The 21,790-nt window shown below is 45.3% G+C and overlaps 1 protein-coding gene across 5 annotated transcripts in view; it reads left to right on the top strand.

The window, feature by feature from the left end:
- The window catches only part of APOO (apolipoprotein O), an 83,296-nt gene that overhangs the window by 38,934 nt on the left and 22,572 nt on the right, over positions 1-21,790 (top strand). For all 5 annotated transcript variants that reach the window (XM_039518409.1, XM_039518410.1, XM_039518408.1 and 2 more), the window contains exon 7: positions 15,365-15,475. In XM_039518409.1, the coding sequence (XP_039374343.1) occupies positions 15,365-15,475 (111 nt within the window). The remainder of the gene's footprint in view (positions 1-15,364; positions 15,476-21,790) is intronic.

The following is a 21,790-nucleotide window of genomic DNA, read 5'->3' as shown; positions in this document are numbered from 1 at the left end:
AAAGGATCTCTGTCAGGCCAAACAACCACTATGGGGAGTAATGGGGGTACTGCAGAAGTCAGACCCAGCAGCCCTGCCAAGGACCCACCCTGGGCAGAGGCAGGGATTCCCAGCCAGTTATTGAGCCTTCAGGGCCCTAAGTGGTCCTGGCAGCTAAGGAGCAAGGCTGACCAGCTCCACAGGTGCCATGCCAGGTGACGGATATGGCTCCGCTTGTGGCACCAAAGGGGAAAGCCACTGGGGTGCTGCAGCATAGACTGAAGGAACACCCTAGGTCACCGGATCGCAGGCACAAGTCCCCGTCACTGCGACCTCGGGATCTGGCACTGCAGCCTAGCTCATCTGCCAGAAGGTGTAGCTCTCCATCGAGATCCCCTCCTACTAGGCGAGGGACTCTGGGCTCATGGCGCCTGTACTGACGGCTATCTGGCCATTGGTCGCCTAGATGCCAAACACCCTCTCCCAGAAGGTATCCTTGTCGTCTGACTCTGTCCTGGAGGGATCATTTGGGATCTTGGTGTCGCCCCGGTAGTGTTCCTCTGGCAGGCGGCACTACTACCCGTCACCCCTGTCGATTTGCCTACAAGGGGTCAGTAGGCAGACCCAGGCCTCAACGGCCCCGCCATGGTCACTGGAGGGACAGTGATCAGGGTCAGACCATGATTTTAGCCGGTCACTGAGACAGGGTGACTCCCCTCTAACGCGGGGACCGAGGCGGCTCTGGCCATGGTGCCAACGCAACAGGGGCTGTGGCCCCCACAGTGGTCTTACTGGAACCCGTGGGGGGTGCCGGTAATGCTGGTCCAGTACTCTCAGCCCTCCCTGGCCGAATCGGACAAACCAGCCGAGGTACCACCGGTACCGCAATCAGAACACGGTACTGCAGCAGAAGCAGAACCCGCGCACTGTACCCTGACGCCAAGGGATCCCCTCTCCGACAAAGGAGGGGATGACACCATCCCTCAGGCGACACAATCGTCCTCATCGTGCACGGACAAGGCAGTGTCCGGACTCTCCCACACCAGCAGTCCCCTGGACGATTTTAAGGAGCACCAGGCCCTCCTTAAACGGGTGGCTGACAACCTTGGCCTGCATATTGAGAAGGTCGCTGAGGAGGCAGACACCCTCTTCAATGTTATCTCAGCCACCACACTGGCAATAATTGCATTGCCCGTCTACCCAGGGGGGCTCAAAACAGCCCAATTGGTGTGGCAAATGCCCTCATCTATTCCGCCAACCTCAAAGAAAGCGGAAAAGAAAGACTATGTCCCTTCAGAGGGCTTCAAGTATCTGTATACTCATCCCCCTTCAGCAGCATTGGCCATGTCCGCAGTGAACGAAAGGGACAGGCAGAGCCACCCTAGTGGAACGCTGAAAAATAAGGAAGCCAGGAGACTCGACTTATTCAGCAGGAAAGTTTTATTCGATGGCCAGCTTACAGTTTAGGGTCTCTTAATCACTAGGCCCGGCTGGGACGTTATAACTTTAACCTATGGGACTCCCTTAATAAGTTCATGGAGGCCCTCCCACAGGATCGTGCCCAAGAGTTTGCCGCGTTGGTGAGCGAAGGCATGGCAGTGGCCGGTCGAGTCCTCCAGATTGTCAGGGACGCCATCTGGCGAGTCCTCCAGATGAACTCAGTTGCCAGGGTGGTCGTGTCGGTGGTGGCCATGCGACGCAGCTCTTGGTTGCAGGCTTCTGGGCTGTCCCAGGAGATGCAGACCATAATCCAGGACCTGCCATTTGAGGGTTTGTGGCTCATTTCTGAGCTAACTGACTCTAGGCTTCATGGGATGAAGGACTCCCGAGCCACCCTCCAGTTCCTGGGCTTGCACACCCCTCAGCAGTCCAGGAAGCCATTCCATCTTCCACCTCCTCCTCCTCCAACGCAGTCTCGGTCCTGGGCAGTCCCAGGTCTGATTCTTACTGGAGAAAGGACTAGGACAAAGGGCCTAAGAGACGCTGCCTGTCCTCTTCCTGCCCGACTGCCCAACCTAACCCTTCCAAAAGTCAGGGAGGCCAGAAGCAGGCATTTTGAGTATGCACTCGAGGATGGCGCCCCAGCCAATCTACTGGATCTAACCCTCCCTTTTCTCAACTGCCTCTGCCCTTTCCAGTCAGCCTGGTCCTGTGTCACCTTGGACCACTGAGTGCTAGATACGGTTTCTTCAGGCTACACCCGGAAGTTTATAGCCAACCATCTCTCCCACCCAGCTTCCCTGTTCCTCTTCAGACCCTTATCATGAGCAATTCCTCATTCGGGAGGTCAAAAACCTTCTGCGCCTGTGGGAAGTGAAAAAGGTTCCATGGAACGTGGAAGGCAGAGGCTTCTACTCTTGCTACTTCCTAATTCCTAAGGCAAAAGGGGGCCTCAGACCCATCCTAGATTTGCGTTGCCTCAACAAGTCGCTCCAGAAGTTGAAGTTTAGCATGATCTCCCTGGCTTCCATCATCCCCTTCCTGGATCCGGGAGACTGGTACACCACCTTCGATTTACTTTCATAGTTCCATACTTCCATCTTCCCAGGGCACTAGTGCTTCCTCCACTTCATATTGGGCAGGTGCCATTTCCAGTTGACCGAGATGCCCTTTGGTCTCGCGTCAGCCCCGAGAGTATTCACAAAGTGTATCGCACCAGTGGCCGCTTATCTGAGACGTTGGGTGTGTGTGTCCAAATATACCCGTACTTCAACGGCTGTTTGATAAGGGGCCAGTCTCTGGATCAGGTGCGGCGGCATCTTGATCTGGTATGTTCGACCTGTTGTGACCTGAGGTTGATAATAAATGAGAAAAAGTCAACCTTAACACCAGTACAACACATAGAATTCATTGGAGTAGTTATCAACTCCACTTGGGCCAGGCCTTCCTCCTCGAGACTCAGTTTCAGGCCATGGCCGACTTCATGGCAAGCCTGCGGGCCCACCCGCTCACCACTGCCCACACGTGCCTGAGGCTGTTGGGCCACATGGCAGCATATACTTATGTGGTTGGGATGCATGATTCTGCCTCAGACTGTTTCAGGCATGGCTGGCACTGGTCCGGATCCTGTACAGCGAACTGTCATCCCTCATCTGGTGGCAGGATCCTATATCGGTGTTGGAAGGAGTTCCTTTCATGGCCCTGGCCTCATCAGTGACCGTTGTCTCTGAAGCCTTGGACCTGGGCTGGGGAGCCCACCCGGGTGCTCTCAGCACTCAAGATCATTGGTCCAGTCGTGATCGTTCCCTGCATATTGATGTCAGGGAACTCAGGGCAGTTTGACTGGCCTGCCAAGCCTTTCTACCTCATATACAAGACAGGGTGGTTCAGGTTCTGACGGATAACATGGCTATAGTCTTCTATATCAACAGGCAGGGCGGAGCCAGGTCATCTGCCAGGAAGCCCTCTGGCTCTGGGACTTCTGTCTACAGCACAATATCAGTCTCATGACTTCTCCGCTTCTAGGGTCCAAGAATGCTTTGGCAGATTGCTTCAGCAGGACATTCTCGTCTTGTCACAAGTGGTCCCTTCATCCAGTGATGGTCAGTTCCATCTTCCGCAGGTGGGGAACTCCCCAGGGGGACTTGTTTATGTCTAGACAGAACAGGAAGTGCCACGTCTTCTGCTCAATTGGGGGCATGGATAGAGGATCCCTGTCAGACATCTTTCTGCTCCCGTGGTCAGGGGCTCTGATGTACACCTTCCCTCCAGTGCCATTGCTACCCAGGGTCCTCATGAAAATCAAACAGGAGAGGGCAAGGGTCATCCTCATAGCGCCGGCATGGCCATGTGAACACTGGTTCAGCACTCTGCTGGACCTCTCAGTGGCGACCCTGTTCCAGCTACTGCTTAGTTCGGATCTGTTGTCCCAGAACCACAGCAGTCTTCTGCACCCCAACCTGGCAGCGTTACATCTGACAGCATGGCTGCTGTGTGGCTAAATGCACAGGAGCAGCAGTGCTCGGCTGAGGGTCAGCACATTTTGTTGGGAAGTAGGAAGCCCTCCACCAGAGCGACCTACCTGGCCAAGTGGAAACGATTCACCTGCTAGATTGCGGACAGAGGTGTTCGTCCCAAGTGGGCTTCGCTGCAGCTTATTCTGAACTGCCTCCTGCATCTCAAGGTCTTTAGGTAGAATAAACAAACACATTTATTAACTATGAAAGATAGATTTTAAGTGATTATAAGTCAAAGCACAAGTCAGATTTTGTCAAATGAAATAAAAGCAAAACACATTCTAAGCTGATCTTAACACTTTCAGTACCCTTACAAACTTAGATGATTCTCACCACAGGCTGTCTGTCTGGTTGCTCTTCAGCCAGGCTCTCCCCTTTGATCAACGCTTCAGTCGCTTGGTGGTGGTGTCTGTAGATGGAGGTGGAAGAGGAGAGAGAGCATGGCAAACATCTCTCCCTTTTATCATGTCCTTTTTTCCCTCTTGGCTTCCCCCCCTCCCCCTCAGAGTCAGGTGAGCATTACCTCATCGTAGTCCCAAACTGACCAAGGGAAGGGGGTGACTCACTCGAGAGTCCAACAGATCCTTTGTTGCAGCTTAGGCCAGTGTCCTTTGTTCCTGTGAGGCTGGGCTGGGTTTGTCCTATACATGCCCTGATGAGGTTCCCCTCCGCTCTTGGAGAGTTTTTGCCTGGGCTTGTTTTAAGCCATGAGGACACATTTTCAGCTTCATAACTATATACATGAAATTACAACCTTTAACATCAATGCTCAGTGCATCATGAGCCTTCTGAAGACACCCGACATGACAAACTTTGCATTGGATACCACACAATCATATTAGGGGGATGAACATGGGGGTGCAAGGTGTTCCCCCAAGGTGTACAGAGCATCACACCCAGTCATTGATTTTTCTCTGGGTTCTACTTCAGAGAACGAAGTCTGTCTCCCATTTCCAGATGTTTTTTGGCAACTATCAAAAACAGTGTGATCTAATCCTTTCTCTTGTCAAGTGATTTCAAAAAGACTGACAAATTATATCCTATACCATATGAGAAAATTTCTTCTTTTCATAGACATTCTTCTCCCAAGTCGTCAGTAGCAGCAGCAGTTCATAAATTGATGACAGTCTTCCTCTACATCTTCTGACCAGAGTAAACAATAGGCTCAATAAACAGGAAAATATTTCCTTTTCCCCCTTGGCATGATTGGTAAATTACTAGACAATGAAGCCACAGTTTCAGTACCACTTGTAGAACAAAATTTGTTTACAAAAGTGCTCCCTGAGGATCAATGTAAAGTGGCAAATGCTTGGATAATTGAAGGCCAGATAGTGGCAAAATATGCACTCAGAACTTCCTTCGATGTCTCAGATCGGGCAGCAAGGGTGATTGCGTCCGTTATAGTGCACTGCAGATGTGCGGTTTCCATTCTTCCACCTGAATCTAAAGTAGAGGATCTTCCCTTTGAAGGTGTTTAGTAACAAGAGGGACAAAATATTGGAAAAGATGGGTCTGAGATTCACAGCAAAATCTTTGTTTTTTTCAGTCTTCTAGAAGAAGAAACCATAGACCTGTTTTCAAATACCATAGACAGTTTTATTTTTCCATCTTCTTCGTTGTCTTACTAGAGGTGCCATTTACATCATCAGCAACAACACTCCTCCTCCTTGCTACCTCAGCAGAGAAAGGAGACCATTCAAGCTCCATGAAAGCAAAGCATTTTTCAGATTCATCTCCCAAATGTCAGGCTTCTGATTTGACATGAGGCTCCTGATCTTCAGATCATTCTTCAATGATCTTGCCTCTCCACCATTTGGAAACCAACTTTCCCATTTCATCGATTCATGGAATTCCATCTCTTTGGACAAATGGATTCGGAAGAGAATAGAAAATAGTCCCAATTCCTGCCCCTACTCCTGTCCTTATTGAGCATGAGGACACGAGCATGCTAAGATCAGAAATCCAGTTTCTACTACAGGCAGGAGCAATAAAGGCACTTCCAAGGGAGTTCAGGAATCAGGGCTTTTACTCCAGTTATTTTCTGATACCAACAAAAGATGGAAGTCTTTATCTAGTATGAGAACTGAGGAAGCTCAACTCTTATATCAAAAGTTTTCTTTCCTGGTGTTAACTTGGGCATCTGTTAATTCTCTTCCTTTCAACCCTGGATTGATTTGCAACTCTCAATCTAAAGGATACGTGCTTCGATATTTCTCAGACGACATCACCTTAAATATCTGTACTTCAAAGTTGGGCAAAGTTATTTCTAATACAAGGTCCTAACTTTTGGCCTTTCCACTGCCCCCGAGTCTTTACGAAGTGCCTATCAGTGACAGCAGATTTTTTAAAATGGCAAGGTGTTTTTGTTTACCCTTATTTGGATGATTGACTGACTGCTTAACGCCTCATTCAAAGAGGCCCTTATCAAGGACCTATGTTTCACATGTTTGCTTTTTGAAAGAATAAGATTCTTGATAAATATAAGTCCCTTCTTTTTTATGAACAGAGAATTCCATTCATAGGAGCTTTTTCTTGATTCATTAGAAGGTAGAGCATTTCTGCCAGTAGAAAGACTTCTGAAACTTCATTCTACCATAGAGGTGCTACTTTAAACTATTTTTTTCCAGGTCTATTGGTCTTGAGTTTCTATAGCTTTGGCTATATATGCCAGCCTGAGACTTCAGTATTGACTGGCTCTAAATTATAGACCAAGCACAGAGAGTATATCCAGGACATTGTCTATCCTGAAGGAAATTTTATGATCTCTGACATGGTAGACACAGCAGGTAAATGTTCTGAGGGAGTGTCATTCAACTCCCCAGCTCCATTGTTGACAATCATCTTGGTTGCTTCCAAGAGCTGGTGGGGAGTCTACCTCAACAGTCTATCAGTTTGAGTTCACTGGAGCTCTCAAGGAAAATACATTACATATAAACATATTGGAGTTAAAAACTATCATTCTAGCACTCATCTCTTCCCCCCTCCCCCTCCCCGCGCTCACATCCAGAACAAAATAGTGTGGGTTGTCACAGACAACGTGATCTCAGTGTATTACCTGAATGATCAGGTCTCAGCTCTGCAAGGAAGCAGTCAAATTAGAGGATTGGTGTAGCCACTAAAATATCTCACTAATTGGCCTGCCCCTGCCAGACAAGGACAACAGCATAACATATCAACTCAGCAAAGATCTCCTGCAATTACACAAAAGTCTGTAAAGAGCTGAGAAGACATTTGCAATCTTTGAAGGTTCCTGGACATAGATCTCTTCACCCTCAAGCAGACTACTATGTGTTCCCATTTCTGCTCAAGAGTAGTAGACAGAGACGGTATCCATATTGGATATTTTTCTTCTGAACTGGGGGGATGGGTTCTCCCTTCCCCCATTCCTTTTATGCAGAGGGTGATAAAGATAAGAAGACACAATAGGGCTAGGATAATTCTGATTGCTCCAGCATGGCTGAGGCAACAGTGATATACAGATCTTCATCTTTCCAAGGGAGTATACAAACTTCCAGTGATGCCACACATTTTGCAACAGGTGAGAACCTTCTTTTGCTACACCTAGCTGCATGGGGTATGGGTCTCTAAGGGTATGTCTATACTACCCGCTGGATTAGCGGGTAGCGTTCGATGTATCAAGGATCTATTTATCGTGTCTAGTCTGGACACGATAAATCGATCCACTAATCGACGCCCGTACTCCACCTCGGCAGGAGGAGTACGCGGAGTTGACGGGGGCACCGCGTCAGTCAACTCGCACCTCTCCTGCACCCCAACCCCTTTCCCTAAGCCACCTGCCGCACCCCTCCTGCATCCCGATCCCCAGCCGCACCCCACACCCCTCCTGCACCCCAACTCATTGCCCTGAGCCCCCTGCCGCACCCCTCCTGCACCCCAGCCCCCTGCCCTGACCACGGCTTCACCCCAACCCCCTGCCGCACCCCTCATCCCTTCTGCGCCCCCTGGGGGCAGGGAGGGGACCGGGTTGGGGTGGGGATTTCGGGGAAGGGGTTGGAATGGGGGCAGGGAAGGGGTGGGAAGAGGCGGGGCAGGGGTAGTGCTTCATGGAAGGGGTGGAGTGGGGGTGGGGCCAAGGGCGGTGCAGGGGAGGTGTCAGTAATGCGGCCCTCGAGCCAATGTACTAGTCCTCATGTGGCCCTCGTGGTCATTTGAGTTTGAGACCCCTGCTCTAGTCCACCATTTCTCAAATGCGACCACCAGGGGGTTTCCCTGCAGCCACAGCAATTTCGTGGGCTGTGGGGGGGTAGAGCATCAGTTCTTCCCTTTCATCCCTGTTGCTCCTGCCACTTCTCTGGAGACACAGGTGGGACACACAACGCTTAAGGAGGAAGGTTGAGGCAGCAAGGGCAGGGGGAGAAGATGAACAGCGAGGCGAGCAGCAGGTGAGGGGGATGAGGAGGCAAGAGGCGAGCAGTGGGGGGTGGGCCTGGTGGAGGAGTAAGGAGGCGAGTGGCGAGCCAGCAGCAGGGTGATGAGGAGGATCTGGCTGCAAGCAGGGGAGTGATGAGCAGGCGGGGGGTCTGGCTACAAGCAGGGGAGTGAGGAGGTGAGCGGTGAGTGGAGCCCCCTTTGGGGAGGCTAGCTCCCGCGCTTCCTTCCGCCCCTCCCCCCCACCAGTAGCTGGAGCCCTGAGACCCCCTGCACCTGGAGCCACAAGCCTCCCCCTCCTCACCCTTGGAGAAACCCTAAGTCCCCACACACACACACACACACCATGGCTGGAGGAGCCCCGATCTCGCCAAAGCCCCAAGACACGCTCACCCCGCCCTGGGCCGGAGGATCCCCGGGCCGGCCAAAGCCCTGAGCTCCCCCCACCTGCTCGGAACAGCCCCAAGCCAGCTGCAGCCATGCATCCTCTCCCCTTCCCTCCCTAGACCCAAGCCTCCCAGATGTTTTTCATTATTATTTGGACTTCTGTTATGTCAAAGCTTTTTAAAATTTACTTCAGAATTGTTGTACAGACAACCCTTTTACCAAAAAAGCAAAAGAAACAATAATAAAAAAGACAACATGCAAAGCACCTTATTTGTATTTCTATTCTGTTAGGTCCAGTAAAGAATAGAGATAACTGTGCATGATTTTCATTATTGAGTCTGCAAAAAAACCCCACCCGAAAACGTTCATTCATAAATTACAATGGTTTGAGTGTATATATGTGCATTTTACTTTACTGACTTTAGGAAAAATAAATAATTTTAGGGAAAAGTGTCCAGTGCGGCCACCAGCAAGAGTTGGTGGCCACACTCTGAGGCCACCAAAAAATTTGTTGCGAGAACCGTTGCCTAGTCATATATTTATAAAACACTATTGCCTAGATCATATGCTCAGTTCAATAGGCTAGCATTCCAATCTTTAGTCAGTCATGTGACTTCCCCATATCCAGTCATGGGGTGCTGATTGCCAAACTATCCCCTGGGTGCAACTATGTAGAGGACACCTAAAGAAGAAGTGGAAGTTACTCAGTTGTAGCCAGACTTCTTCAGGATGGACTCTGCATATTCACATTCCCTCCGCCCTCTTTCCTGTCATCTTTGGAGTCGTGTAAAATCCTTATGCTGAGAAAGCGGTAGGAAAGAATGGAGGTGGCAGGGAGCAGCCCTCCCGCTCTGAACGCTGAGGAGAGGGGACGGAGATGCAGATGAGCACTGTAACAGGCACTGCTATAAGAAGATACCACTGTCCAGACTGCACCAAACAGCACATCCTATGAGTGTGAATATGCATTTCTAAGCATTCTGGTTACAAGTAACCACTTCTGCAGTGTGTGTTGTTTTGGGAGGAGAGCAGGGGTTGGGAGAGGGAGTTGGGATTTTACGTCCTCCTTTCGATCTGTTCCTGTTCCAACCTTCATGTCTAAAACAGCCCTCTTGCTCACCTTCAGTTTCCCTTCCTCATTTTAGATGTTGGATTGAGTTGAGAGGTTTTACATGATGAAGAGATTTTAAAAAAGCAAATATTTAGCTTCATATAAATAATTTTATTTAAAACAAACCTTTTTAAAAGTCCAGGACTTGCTTGATTTGACCTAAGATGTAGCAGTAAAAGTTTAAGATTAATTAATAAGACATACATAAAATTAACGTGGTCTTCTGTTTTAAATGTTTGAGTCCTTTAATTTGGGAACAATTCAAACATGAACACTTTTCTAACAAGGCTCTTCGGGGAAAAAATGGGTTTTTGTTTTTTTTAGCTTTTAAAATGTGAATTATTATGTACTTAGTTTACCACTCTGCACTTTCTTGGGTGTCACACAGTCCTGATGTTTGTACACTATGTTGAATATTGCCAAATACCTAAAAGTACAAAGGAGCACATTCATCTCTTAATTAAGGCTTTCCACTGGAGAAAGGTTAGCTCATCAAAGAACTAGGAAATATGCTAAGCAGAGTACAGTGTGGGATTGTGATACAGGTCCTGCATATCTGGCTATAAGAAAAGTCACATCCCTTGCAATTACAGTGTTTGTATTGCTGAATGAGGTGTATTGGCAACAGAAGCTCTGGAATACCAGGTACACAGGGAGTACAGTAGCAGCCTGATCTGTTCCACAGTTGCTCAACAAGTTGAATCGTTAAACTTAATGATCAAGGATAGTTTCTAGGCATTACTTTCTGTAACTGGAAATCTAAAAGACTTTTTCTCCAGGCACCATTCTTATGGAGAACAAACTTGTAGCTGTTTATTACAAGATCGCAAAATTTAAAACTCTGTGTTGTGAATATCTGTTGAGCTGTCTTTGACCTGCACGAAGGAGACAAACTTGGGCAGATTGTTCTAATATTTGTGGCTTTGGCAGAATTTCCACTGGTGTTTTAAAGCTGTTCTGCTTTCTATCCAAGATAAAATATAGATCTGTTATTACACTTACCTCTTTGCACCATAGAAAAGTTTTCAGTCATTTTTAATAATCCTCAGCATCGAGTCTTCCCAACTTGCATAATACAGCACACGTAGTAGTCATTTTTATTCATGCTCACTGCTTCCTGCAAGGAAAAAACTTTGCCAGTGCACAGCTGTTGTCAAGATTTATTCCCTTGACAATAAACTAAACTGACTACCGTGTTTAAAGGTTACAATATAAATGCTAAAAAGTCAGCAAATTCTCAGTTAAGGTTCCCACGAGGCTGTACTGATAGAGAGCCACTACCCTTAATCCTGCTTGATAACCTACATGCATTGAAATAGAATACTGTAGTTAATTTTCTTTGGACACAATAAGAAGGGGAAAGTTGTTTATGTGCTTGGGGCTACAGTAGAACCTCAGAGTTACGAACACCAGAGTTACAAATTGACCCATCAACCCCACACCTCATTTGGAACCGGATGTACACGATCCGACAGCAGGAGAGACAGACAGACACACACACCAAAAAAAGCTGCAAGTACAGTACTGTGTTAAATGTAAACTACTAAAAAAATGGAGGAGGAAAGCCACATTTTTCTTCTACATAGTAAAGATTCAAAGCCGTATTAAGTCAATGTTCAGTTATAAACTTTTGAAAGAACAACCATAATGTTTTGTTCAGTTACCAACATTTCAGAGTTATAAACAACCTCCATTCTTGAGGTGTTTGCAACTCCAAGGGTCTGCTGTATTGCACTAGGCCCAGAGATATTTGGGACACACTAAGCAGAACGTAAGCCCATTTTCAGGTTTCTTCAGAACCTCTCTTGACAACTTGCCAGTTTGACTTTTCGGTGTTTATTTAAATATTACCGTGGAGTTAAACATATTTGCTTTTTTATGTTGAATTCAGTGGAAGTTAAGAAGTATTTTGGCATGCTGGAATTTAACACTAATGAAAAGGAACTATATTTTGTCATCTTTCGGTTTAAGCCAAATCTGGAGTTACTAAAATACTTTTCTGAAGGCCTGGAGAAACTGTTGTCTTCTGAAAGCTCTCAGTTGAAAGTCTGAGATTTTGTATTACTCCTTTTTACTTGCCGGAACAACTCCAGCAAGTAAAAGGAGAGAAACTGGAATGTGGCAAAGCTCTTGAACATAGCTCCATCAGAGCTAATATTTTTTGAAAAAACAGTAATGTTAAATCTACAGGACTGTACCTAATACTTCGGAAATTACATACCCTTGGAGCTATAAGCATATAGACGAGGGATGGACATTATAATTTAAATGCGTAGTCTGTGCTTTGGAAATATTTTGTTTCTGTCTATCTGAAGCCCTAAGTTTGTTGCTTGCAGTTTTTGTTTATGCTGTAAGTGTTTTTCTCTGATATAAATTTTCCCAGTTTTCTTACTCACAAAAAAGCATTTCAAAATGTGAAAATAAGGGCCCAGTTCTGCAGTCATTGTACATTCGTAACTCCATTGAATTCCATGAACTCAAATATAGTGAACTCTGGGATATTTAGGTTTGTAACAAATGCAGGACTGAGCCCATATGCAGCTTGAAAATCTTCAATCTTAAAAACAATGTAAAGACCCAGAATAAGAGATTAAATCAGTACTTTATCACAGTTGACTTTTTTTTTTTTTGCATCATGTTGCCCTTTGCTGTGTATAGATTAAAGAGCATGTGCTGGAGGAATTTTTATAACCAGGAAAAAGCAGCTGCTGCCTACAGACAGTTGTTGGTTTTCCTTCATCTTGTTTTGATAGCTGTATTCGTACTGGCACCACAGATAAAAGGAGTGTGTTTGTTTTATTTTTACTCTGGTAAGTTTGCACTTCTTGCAGCTTTCTAATGATAATCCCCACATAACTGCAGCATTCTGTGTTCAGAGAAAGCAGAATCTTTTGCTAATGAAACTGTTCTGAAGCAAATCACTAGTTTGTCTAAATATTTGGGAGAAAACATTTCAAAAGCTAGACAAGAGTACAAAGGTTTATACCGTCAGTGCCTGTGAGGATTTTGGAGAGGTATAGCACATTCATTGCCAGGTCTCTGGGTGTTTGCTTTTTTTCTTTTATTACTGCCCTTACCACCATCGAATGCAGATAAAAATCTTATTTCTCTCAATACAGCATGCCAACTAGCAACTTGTTTGTATCTAAAATTTGACCTACTTAAACTAGTTTAACATGGTGGCCAAACAAGCTAAGTATGCCTGTTTTTTTTTTTAAGACAACTTGTACAAAGACAGCCTGCATCTCAGATCTAGGTGTCTGACTAGAAAACTTATTTGTCACAATTCTTTTCTGTTATCAAAGTGAATCTAGTTTTAAAATAATTGTATTGTCTGTAAGTACAGTGTATGGATATGACTTCCCATTGGGCTCAGTTATTGGTCCTTTTTAGTCCATTTTCCTATTCTAAATGGTAACAAGGTGTGTATCTTTAACCCCACACTGATGTGGGGTTTGTTGTATGGTGAAACCTTCTCTTAGCTTAAACAGTAAAGGTTAATGGTGCATTGTAATGAAGGTCTGAGAAGGATCCTGCAAAGGGTGACTGAGGGAATGGAATGCTACAGCTGCTTCTTACCATTTGAAAATTCAACTTGATTTTAAGGCAGGAGGAAGGTTCCTGTAGGTTGTACATTATTTCCCCCCTCTCAAGGATATGTGGTGGGTTCATTAGAAACTTGTAGATAGGCAGACAAGCTGTTGATCTGACCTGCATTTAAAAATCCTAACTATTTGGATTTGAATGGGAGATCTGACAGCAGTCAGAAAAGAACTTGAATTTCGTATGTACTCCACAGAGAAGAAGTTGCTCCTCATTGCAGTTTGGATGGAACAAACACATATTTTTGTTATCCACACTCCTCCAAAAGTGGGGTGTGGGGTGTGTGCATAAAATGTACAATATAGTCTAGAGCAGTGGCTCTCCACCTTTCCAGACTGCTGTACCCCTTTCAGGAGTCTGATTTGTCTTGCATACCCCAAGTTTCACCTTATTTAAAAATGACCTGCTTTACAAAATCAGACATAAAAATGTCACCGCACACTATTACTGAAAAATTGCTTACTTCCTCTTTTTACCATATAATAAATCAACTGGAATATAAATATTGTACTTACATTTCAGTGTATAGTATATGGAGCAGTATAAACAAGTTGTCTGTATGAAAATTTAGTTTGTACTGACTTCACTAGTGCTTTTTATGTAGCCTGTTATAAAACTAGGCCAATATCTAGCTGAGTTGATGTAGCCTTGGAAGATCTCTGCATACCCTCAGAGCCCCTGGTTGAGAAACACTGCTCTAGAGGCCTCAGTCAGGTTCAGGACTCGATTGTGCTAGCTGCTGTACAAACATCATAAGATACAGTCTATGCCCTGAAGAGCTTCCAGTCTAAAAATTGTATTTAGTAGGTGTCTAGGCAAGCAGAATGTCCATTTCTTTTGTTCTTTGCCATCTGAAAGAAGGCCAGTATGAGGCCATTTTTCATTTTCAGCCTTTGGCTGAAGACAGGGGCAGCGGGTATAATAGGCCAGGGGAGGCTAAACCTCCCCAAACAGGATGTGCCACCGGCCTGCCGCCTTTGGAGCGCCATCGCCGAAAAGGTGCCCGGGCCATGGCCCCTCCCATGCTCTGCCCCAAGGCCCTGCTCCCACATCCTGCTCTTCCCACATGGCCCCCTGCTGCTCTTGTTTCTCTGCCCCTTTCCCTCATGGCCGTCGCACCCTCGCTTACGTTTCTCTGTTGCTTTCCATACGGCCCCTGCTACTCACGCCCTGAGAGGCAGAGAGGTGCGGGCACGGGGGCTCTTGGGGGTGGGAGTGGAGAGAGGCGTGGGGGGGCTCTTAGGGGGTGGGTCATAGGCAGGGCCTCAGGGAGAGAAGGCTGAGTGGGGGCGGGCCTCAGGGCAACTCCATTTTGGTGGGATAGAGCCAAAACTGTGGGCTTGACTAGTTCCTTCGTACATTAGGAGTTTACTAACAGACACTTTTCAGAGAACTATGCATAATCTTGCTGACATTTGTGGTGATGGTGGACAAACAAAAGTAATCAGAAGGGAGCTACTAATGTTGATTCCTGTTGTCGGAGCAAAGCTGTGAAATATAAAATTGCCAAATGGTGGCAAAATCAATAGGGAAAATATTACTGATCTTTCTAAGATAGATTTTAGTCTTTGTAATACCATTTTAAAATTGCAAAATCTGAAATGCATAGAATGCAGTGTACTAGGGTTTCAAAACCTTTAAATTGCTTACATTTCAGAATTGCTTAAGGTTATTTTAAAATCCCTCTCTCTTTATACTTTGTTCCAAACACTGTATCAAAGTAAACCATTTGCATGGGTATTGTTTGTTGTCATCCTTTTTATGGTCTGTTTTTAGTGGAGCTGTACATTCCATACTTGAGCAACATGAATGTTTTGTAAAGCAGTCCCAGTTAAGGCTTCTTGGTGGATTACGGAACCATTTAAATTGTAATAAGAATAAACCCTTCTCAGATGGTTCTTAAACTGATTGATTGATCTTCTAACCTCTTGTTTTAAAGGTCACTGGTTCAAGGTTGTATGACTGGAGTCTGCAAGGATATGTGGCTGTAGAATCTCTCTGGAAGGATAATCCTAAAAAGAAGAAATCTGGAAAAAAAGCAAGTGACAAGGTAAGAACTCAAAGGGATTTATTTTCCAAAATAGAGGATAATTTAAAGGCACAACATTGATAGTCAGGCTAGAGCAGAGGTAGGCAACCTATGGCACGCGTGCCAAAGGTGGCATGCAAGCTGATTTTCAGTAGCACTCACACTGCCTGGGTCCTGGCCACCAGACCAGGGGGCTCTGCATTTTAATTTTAAATAAAGCTTCTTTAATGTATGTAAAGTAAATAAGGTTTTTAAAACAACAATAGTTTAGTTATATATTATAGACATAGAATGAGACCTTCTAAAAATGTTAAAATGTATTCCTGGCCCGCAAAACCTTAAATTAGAGTGAATAAATGAAGACTCGGCACACCACTTCTGAAAAGTTGCCGACCCCTGGGCTAGAGGATGATAGATTGAGACTTGAATTGCTTTTTTTATAAACAAACAAACAAAAAAAGTTGATCTTATGTCTCTGAAGACAAAAAAAGATACTTTCTAAGTACTGGGAATATCTTAAACTAGTTCCAGTCTAGGCTTCCCAGAAATTTTGTTGGGAATTTTTTCCCCCAACACTAAGATATAATCAGCTAAAGGTATTAAGAAAGAAGAGGGGAGTGTTGTGAATGAATGATTCTGATACTGCCATGTCTGCAGATGCAAACTTTTATGGACTGTATCTGAACCTTAAGGAAAAGCTTACCAATTGCTTCAAAGGATTTTGTCTACTTCAAAGTAACGTTAAAGTTCATTAGTAGTAACTCCTTGGAAAAGTAAAATAGAACCCCTTATCAAACTGCTTTCCTCAATTTTGCTTTTTTGGAGGGGTAGTGGGTAAATATTTGTGAAAATTGAGGTAGCTTTGTTGTCACCCTGGTAGGCAGTGCAGTAGCATAATGACCTCCTTTTGCACTGTTTTACTAGACTCTGGACATGCCTATCATCCAGGCCTTAAAACAAATAGTACTTTTAGATGTAAATAGCTTATATGTGTTTAGAGAGAGAAATGTACTATTTTGTTTAATATCTTTGGACAAGTTACCTAAAATTTTGATGATTAAATTCTCACGTTTGATTCTTTCAGTGGTAGTCATCTTCTGAATCTGTGCCCTGTCACAGTGCTGCCAACACTGCATTACTTAAGGTGCAGTCTTTCAAATACTGATCATTGAATATTTTTGGCACTTTTTGCAACAGCCAAGATGTTGACCCAGGGTTCTGACTAAAATTGAGTGATTATTCATTCTAACCTACCTAACATTCATTTGTACTTTCAGTTCAATAAAGCATACGTCCCTTCTGCCCTGTTATATGCTGTTCAAAGATCATTGCTTCCTGCCACAGATGTGGCTGCATTTTGATGATGAAGCACGATGTTTGGATAAATGTATTTTGTGTAGAGTGTGGCAAGCATTTTGGGATCTTAATATCATTCACAATACATTATCAGCATTAATAAAGATTATTAAATGTCTGCATGTTTACTATTTTGAATTCCTTTGAATTAAATCACTTTTTTTTTCTTTTCCCCCTTCTGTCCTGAATCAAACACCAGTAGCAGTGTCAAATTTCCTTCCACCAGAGAGGAGTGAAGCTTATTTTCCAGCCCTGCTATGGTTCATTTCACATTCCCATCCACTCATAATTCCTGCATGTCCCTAGTTTCTCCAATTCTCACTCCCCTCTCAGCAGGCTAACTTCTCTGCTCCTTCAATCTGAGTGTAGGGTGGTTGGACTTCAAGGTACTAGGGTTCCAAAAACCCTAAATTATTTTAATCTCAGCACCATTTAGTTGGACTTTTTTCCTTGCATGTTTTCAGCCATCCAGTCCATAGTTTGGTACTGGCATCTCTCAAAAGACTTGTTCTGGCCTCTGGTCAGGTGATGTGCACTTGCAGTACATATGGTTGTCTGCAAGAAGAGGTGCAAGCGGCTTTATGATCTAAGGGAAAATAGTAATATTTTGAATGAAGAGGTGACTTGGCAAACGTAGAACTCTGTTATGATTGGCTTTGTGTTTGGATCAGTTGTAATGATGGAGAACACTTCCTGCAATGTCGGGGGGTTAGCTACTGCACACCAGTAATTATCTTAGTAATACGTTGCATGACTTATGAAATTGATGTACTTGAAGAGAGGAAGGATGGTCTGGTGCAGGGGTTCCCAAACTGTGGGTCATGATGCAGAGGTCACCAGGGGGGCTGTGAGATTGGGGGAATGAGGGTGGGGAGGAGAAAATGCAAGAAAGCTTAAGCAGACAGCTGGGCAACACCATCTGCTCCAGGAGCAATATTGTGCTCTCACAGCAGCCTCATGACTTCTATGGTCAGCAGAAGGTCCCAAGCTCCTGTGGTGGATGCAGAACCAACGCAGTGAGATCAAGAAAGATGAGGATTCCCCCCCCCCCCCAGCATGCCAAATAAAATGATCTGGCAGGTTGAATGTGGCCCCCGGGTCTTCAGTTGCCTCTCCTTTTTGTTTCGTCTGGTAGTTGGTACCCCTGTGCAAGTAAGTGCAGCAAGCTCACAGTGGCTAATCTGGGCCTGGCTACCCACCCATAGTTTTCAAAGTAGACTGTGTAAGGTGGAGTGTTTGCGCAAAGCCAGCCTGACTACTAAGTACCGGGGAATTGCGTTAACAGATATAAGTGCAAAGGGGGTCACGGCATAAAAAAGTTCGGGACTTACTGGTGGTGTGGTTAGCCTGGGACTTGGGAGACCGGTGTTCAATTTCCTGCTCCACTACAGACTTCCTGGGTGACTTTTGGCAAATCAGTCTGGCTTGTGCCTCAGTGCTCAGTGCGCATACATACTAGGTTACTACCTCATGGGGTGATGAAGAGAACTACATTGAAAGAATGTGAGGTGCTCAGATGCTTCAGTAATGTATGTGTGTGTGGCGGGGGGGGAAGCATGTATGTACCATAGACAGATAGTGAGAAAAAGAGGTGGGGGGGACGCCAAGGAATGGAGGAGGATGGGGCAGGGGCAGGGGCAGATTCACATTTTTTAGTATGACTGTATAACTTACAGTGAGCAATTGCAAAGTCACACTGAAGTAAGGTCTCTGATTCAGACTTAGGCCTCATCTACACCTAAATCTTAGGGCAACATAGCTACATCGTTCAGGAAATTTTCACTGAGAGATGTTGTTAAGCTGATCTAAGCCCCAGTATAGACACTACTAGGTCAACGGAAGAATTTGTCTCAAGAGGTTGGCTTTACTACAGTGACAGAAAAACCCCTTTTGTCACTGAAGCAAGTGTCTGTACTGCAGTGTAGCTGCATCTGTGCCACTGTAGCGCTTGTAATAGCCTTACACATGACATCATTTCCCATGGTTTTGAAGCAATGTTAAGGCTACTAACAGAGCACAGTAGTGTTGAAGCTGCATCTTTGTTACAGCATATTGAGGCTCATAATCCCAGGAGAAAGTTAAGCTGGTAAGGATTTGTGGGAAAACTCCTTCTGAAGGACTTAAGTATATGAAGAGTTTAAAAAAAAAAAAGTGCTCCTCCTGTTTGAAGTGATCAAATGTGCCCACAGATTTAATTTTGTAATATAAACTTAAGGATATCAAAGAAACTCCTGACCCTAAATCAGAGAGAAATGTGAAGAATGAAATGAAACCAACAAATTAACATGCAGCATTAGCACAAGGGAACAGAGAGCCACAGATCAGCAGAGCCACAGAAGAATGACTGACTTATCATTTTGCACTAAAATTGTGGTCATGCCTTTTCTGTGAATGAGTCAAACTTAAATTGCAACAGAAACGGGATTGTGCTAAAAATGAAAGCTTTGTGTACCTGGTAATTTGCACTGGCTTGTTAAGAAATGTGGATCTTTTAATGAGTGGTTACTTTATGAGAGAATGTCTACTTTGTATTTTACATCCTGCCTCAAGTTCATATAGAAGGTTTCCTGTTAAGCATCGTAATGCTTTGCTTGGGTTCTTCTAGCTAATAGAAATTTCAATTACCCTTCATACAGACTAGTGAACTATAACAGCTTTGTCTCTATCTCGTATGTCTCATAGAGCAGATTAAACAAATTGTGATGGCTGAAACATGTATGCAGACAGTTCAGTGAAGCACAGTGCCTGTAAAAAGCCGAAACAATTATTTCCAGGGAGAAGTTTACTTAGAATTATGTGCAGTGGAGGGAGTCTGTGCTGTCAGATCACTGTTTTGATTTTACTGGCCATTTAAAGAAATACAGGTTCAGATGCATAACTTAAAGCTACGATGCCTTTGAATTCATGGGCAATTCCATCTCTAGACTTGAGTCTTAGATTCCTAGCTCCTAAGCTGCTCTGCCTCTTCTGTTGATACAAACAGCTGGATTATAGGATTGCCGTCCATCTCATCTTTTGCAGATTAACCCCAGTTAAAAAGCTAATCTTGCAAGACTAACAACGTTCTGAAAATTGTGAGCCAGAAGACTGTGCTGTGATATAGCAACATGAGAGACTAAACTAGGGTGTCAAGTATCAGAGGGGTAGCCCTGTTAGTCTGGATCTGTAAAAGCAGCAAAGAGTCCTGTGGCACCTTATAGACTAATAGACGTATTGGAGCATGAGCTTTCGTGGGTGAATACCCACTTCGTCGGATGCATGTACATGAACCCACGGAAGCTCATGCTCCAAAACGTCGATTAGTCTATAAGGTGCCACAGGACTCTTTGCTGCTTAAACTAGGGTGGGTATAATGTGATGCACTGGCCCTTTAAGACTGAGGAAGGAGTTCTCGGGGGCCATGCTATCCATTCCAGGAGGTTTATTACAGAGAGACCCAGGAAATGAAGCAGCCATTAATAGAGAGGCGGTAGTCCCAGCGGCAGTTTGTGGCTTGAGGAGGTCCAAGACTGTCTGTCTGTGTGGGACCAGAGTCTTGAAGTGTAGGTGCAGCAAAGCTCCCTTCTCTCTCAGCCGTCTGGAGGGAGGCCTCGGATGAGTGGTCCTAAGAAGGGCTGCTGGAATGTGTATGGGGAATACTGGGAATGGGGGTTGGATAATAAACAGGCTCCTTCTCTGAGGGCAAGAGAGCTGGAACTGTTGTTAGTCTCTCATGTGTTAATTTGGGTGGTACCTTCAAATGACTGGGGACAGCCTGGAACCCCAGCATAAATGCTGGGGGGGAGGAGTTTGAATTTTATTGCAAGATTGGTCATCTTATTTCTTTGGACATTGTCACTAGACCCCTAAAGGGGTGGGGGTCTCTGGAGGCAGAAACTCACCCCAGATATGGGTCTGTATTACTTTTTGACCAGTCAGTGGGCATGGCCTTTAGTGAGTGTTTGCCTGGGGGGCTGGAAGGAAAAGGAGCAGCAGCCCAAGTATGTACTACACCTATAAAGAAATGCTTTCCAGCTGGAAAATGCCTCCCTGCAGACATACACACTTTGCAAAGAAACTAGGGAAGCTGGTCTGAGGAAAATAGCAAGAGCCTGCTGATAACTATGCAAAAGGAAGCTGAAGATTTCTCTTTGTACACACCAAAATATACCTTTCCTTCAAAATCTGGCAGGAGTACATGTGGGTTTTAGAGCACTTTGAAACATTGGTTCTTAACCCAGATGCTTTTTTCTCAGGGTAAAATTTTCAGAATTCAGGTGGAAAGTGACTAATGTGCACAACATATGTTCTCAGAAAGTTACTGACAGCACTACTCAAACTTGCAGTACCTAGGTGCTACTTGGATTCAGTGCTCACAGCATGTTTACTTGATTCACTCAGGCCTGGTTTACCTTACAGCAGAGGTTCTCAAACTGTGGTCCGTGGACTGCCAATGGTCCACGAGCTCCATTCAGGTGTTCTGCAGATAGTTCCCTCTAAGTATGCGTGCCTGGGTGGCCACACATGAGAGAATGGAGGGCCACCCACCTAATTAGCAGAGCCGCGCAGGCGTGGCTTCACTAATTAGGTGCCTGGACCCTGGAGAAGACGCACATGTAAGGTGAGGTGGTGGCCTTGGGGAGGAATAGGGGAGAGGTAGGAAAGGATAGTGGGGGTGAGAAGAGGAGGTGGGGGGAATTTGGGATGTGCAGGGCTGTGGCGATCAGCGAAAGAGGCGACTTTCCCCAGCTCCAAGGCTGCAGCTGCCGGGAGAGACTCCTCTCCTTTCCAGCCCCAGCTCAGGGGCTGCCGTGGCAGGGGAGAGAGGGCGAGACCACCACCCCCTCATTCCCAGCCCTAGCTCAGGGGCTGCCGTGGCGGGGGAGAGAGGGCATTTCCATTGTATTAGAAAGGTAAGACTACTGATATTAAAATATGAGTTGTTTGCTTTTACTTGTAGAACAAAAAAAATTTATTATTAAGCTTTATAGTGCTTTTATC

The sequence above is a fragment of the Mauremys reevesii genome, linkage group 1, assembly GCF_016161935.1.
Source record: "Mauremys reevesii isolate NIE-2019 linkage group 1, ASM1616193v1, whole genome shotgun sequence".
In the NCBI taxonomy this organism is placed as follows: Eukaryota; Metazoa; Chordata; order Testudines; family Geoemydidae; genus Mauremys; species Mauremys reevesii.
The sequence above is the reverse complement of the archived record's forward strand: the minus strand, read 5'-3'. Positions and strand labels throughout refer to the sequence as shown.